Genomic DNA, 3,523 nt, shown 5'->3' with positions numbered 1-3,523 from the left:
TACATATCATTTGTACCTAACTTATCTCATACATGCACACTTAATTTACTAGTTGGGCATAACTCTTTACTATTATTCCGCTGTGCAGTACAAACTTGCTCTATTTACTTGTTACTTAGAGTTGAAGTTACCAAAGAGTTATTTAATTTGAAAAAGCTTGAAAGTCTATTCACCCCCCCCCCCCCTCTAGACTTTCACCACCCTATCGGGACCAACAATGGCCATGTACTTCTTACTTCCCCTCGACTCCCGCATTGTATGGAGGACTTCTTGATAGATGATCACATTATCAGATATATGTCTCCCGGAACGAAAGAGCTTTGAAACGGCCCTACCATTCGAGGAAGGATACTCTTTAACCTGTTGGTGATGGTTTTGGTAAGGATATTATAACTCACGTTACAAAGACTTATAGGTCGGAACTGCTTGATGGTATCTGGAATCTGCACTTTAGGAATGAGGGCAAAGAGAGTGTCGTTAATGCCGTCTGGTATCCGCCCTGTCCTAAAAGCCTCATTAACCATCTCCTAAATGCTGTCCCCAGTCACTTCCCACGTGTGTTGGTAGAACCATGCGGGAAGACCATCTGGACCTGGGGCTTTAGAAGGCTTCATGTCACAAACAGCCCCGTAGACTTCATCTTTAGTCACTTGCCGGTTGAAGAGAGTCCAATCGATACGTCTAAGCCGTGGAAAACGTGCTTCTAGAATCTGGGCGTCGGTCACCTCCCTGCATTCAGTAAACAAGTTAATATAAAATTTTTGAATGTGGTCCCTGAGTTTGGCGTCATCGGTGATCCAAGCGCCATTATTATCCAGAAGCCTGGCTACCCTGTTACGGGCTCTTCGAACAGTAGCAGCAGCATGATAGTATGCCGTGTTCCTGTCTCCCGACGTGATCCAATCCTCTCTGGACTGCTGGAACCACAGCAGTTCCTCCTGATACAGGATCTCTTCCAGCTCTAGGCGCAGCTTCTGCTCCAATTTAAATAGGCCTCTATGCATGTTCTCGGCCAGGCCAGGAATTTTGGATGCCGCTTAAGCGTGACCTGATGACCTTCTTTCGTTTGTGTACGTTCCCGAAAACCTCCCTGTTCCATGTGGATAGACCTGCTGCTACCTGCTGCACATTTGCCAAGAGGTTCTGGTCCGCACACCATAGGCGTTGGACCGTTTTAGATAAATCGTCGTGGGCGAGCCAAGCAGCCTGAAACATAAAATGATTGCTATGAGTATGTTTTTTGCCCCCGAGTATTCGTACCAAGAGTGGTGCATGATCAGAGGCAATTCGGGGCAAGTGCTCGACAGTCGCTTCCGGGAACCGGATGCGCCATTCCAGGTTACAGAGTGCCCTATCGAGGCGGGCCCATTTAATAGCATCAGTTGACCCATCTTTCACCCACGTAAGCTTAGGCCCCGAGAAACCAAGGTCAATTAGTCCTTCGTCTTGAATCCATGTGACGAAGTCCGAACTTCGTTGGGCAGAATACGAGCTATAGTTACTTGTTTCTGCCTTTGAGGTGACAGAGTTGAAATCGGCAGCCACAAGCCACGGGCCATTTTGCCCCCGCTTTGACTGGGAAAGCTCTCTCCAAAGCCAACGTCTGAGGTGGTGGGTCGGACTCCCATAGACTGGCGCAAACACCCAAAGAGAGTGGCCAAATTGAGTAACCTACAACAACATGAACTGTGGGTTAGTATACAGAATTGAAACGTGTACCAGGTCCTTCTAGAAGACCCAGATACCTCTACTGAAACCCACAGCTTCCACACGAACCCAGTCTGAAAACCCAAGTTTCGAGCAAATCGTGTTAGCCTGGTGGCCTGACACCTTAGGCTCAAAGATGCCCATAACATTGGGCTTATAAACCTGTAGAAGGTTTTTGAGAACGCGGTGGAATGGCTTTCCACTCGCCCCTTGGCAGTTCCATAGAAACAGATCCATAAAAACAAAAAGGAAAAGGGAAAAAACAAAAAACCAGACATAAAGCCAAAGAAACAAACGGCAAACACAAAAAAAAAAAAAAAAAAAAACCAAATACTCATTAGGCGGCTAGCGCCCCCGCGTCCTCCTCGTGTGCTGGCATCCCGTCAAGCTCCATGACCACGTCACCTTCGGCATCCACGTCTTTTGGTGGGTCGGTATGGTGTTCCTTTGTGGGTTGCCAGACAGGCGATGGTACATCTCCTGCTTCCTCCCCACTGAACACTCTTGATGCCTGAATCACTAGCCCACCTTGTTGACCGCGTATCACCATGTGTTCGTCCTCCTCTGCCGCACGCCTAGATCCCATTCCCCTGCCTCGCCGTGCTCGCGTGGAAGGCTCCCCGCATTTATTCTGCGTTTTGTGCGCTACGGATGGGTCATTCGCGATTTGCTTCTCACTTGCGATCACATTTGGTCTTCTCACTCTTCCTTCCACTGCTGCCCCAGCCTGGACATTCACAGCTTGCCCTGGCAGAGTCTCAATTTGCGCAGCACGAACCTCCGCCGCATCTTCTTCATTGTCAGCCTCCTCAACCGCCAGAAGCGAGAATCTGGATACCTAAACTCTGCCAACTTCCGCTGACTTGCGCGCCTGGCCTTTCTCTTCCACCACGCGGTGTGTCCGGTCTGAACGTATCGACGCCGTTCGTGGTCTCCGGCCGGGTGCGATCATCCATTCACCGAATGGTTCGGCCCCCACCTGCACTCCCCGCCTATCTGCGCCAACCTGAGCACCTGTTCTGGCCTGCCTCTCTGACCCATGTTGGTGATCATCTGTAGAATCCGACGCTGCTCTAGACTTCTTGGGGCAGGCATCCGGTGCATGCCCATATATCCCGCATGCAAAGCAGACCAAGTGGATACCTTCATATGCAACAGACCTGACGCGCCCTTTATATTTAAACTTAGAAATCAATGGCTTCGTGATGTCCACCTCGATGCAGATCTGATCAAACATTCCCCGGGAGAAACTACTCGTGGCCTGATCAACGCGCAATGTCCTCCCCACTCTGTTTCCCAGTTTCCTTAAGAAAATAAGGCTGTAGTATTTTGCCGGCAGGCATGGTATCCGAACCCACACCACCACCTTCTCCGTAACGTCCGAAAAGGGATCGAAGTCAGGGACCCAAGGCTTGACGATCAAATAATGATCTAATATCATCCACGAGCCTTCGTACATTGCGAAAGCTATGTCATCTACCGATCCAAAGCGCTCAATGTAGTAATCGTTATCAATTGCAACCAGATCCAGACTCCCTTTAGGCCTCCACATGGCTGTGATTCGCCAAAGCAAATAAGCATATCCGACTGATCTGCCTAACACCTTGATGATGATCGCGTTTCTCCAGGGTGCCCTGATTTGTTCCACTTCTTGCTTCGTGAGTCGGATAGTTGGACACAACGGGTCATCGTCCTCTTCATCAGACTCCACTTCGACAGCATCCTCACCTGCCTCTGCTGTGTCCTGCGTGTCCTGGGAATGGTGGCCGGTAACACTTTGAGCGTACGTCCGTTGGGGTGTCTCCAGTACCTGCGA

General features: G+C 49.8%; 1 protein-coding gene across 1 annotated transcript; it reads right to left on the bottom strand.

The window, feature by feature from the left end:
- Positions 1 to 527: 527 nt before the first annotated feature.
- LOC109192895 lies at positions 528 to 1,944 on the bottom strand. Its single transcript, XM_019343601.1, has 4 exons — positions 1,762 to 1,944; positions 1,261 to 1,671; positions 1,075 to 1,206; positions 528 to 974 (listed from the first exon to the last, which is right to left on the bottom strand). The coding sequence occupies exons 1-4, from the start codon at positions 1,942 to 1,944 to the stop codon at positions 528 to 530; spliced, it is 1,173 nt and encodes a 390-aa protein (XP_019199146.1).
- Positions 1,945 to 3,523: the final 1,579 nt, after the last annotated feature.

This window comes from Ipomoea nil, unplaced genomic scaffold (assembly GCF_001879475.1).
Source record: "Ipomoea nil cultivar Tokyo-kokei standard unplaced genomic scaffold, Asagao_1.1 scaffold1834, whole genome shotgun sequence".
Taxonomy (NCBI): domain Eukaryota; kingdom Viridiplantae; phylum Streptophyta; class Magnoliopsida; order Solanales; family Convolvulaceae; genus Ipomoea; species Ipomoea nil.
This window is presented reverse-complemented; position numbering and strand designations above follow the sequence as displayed.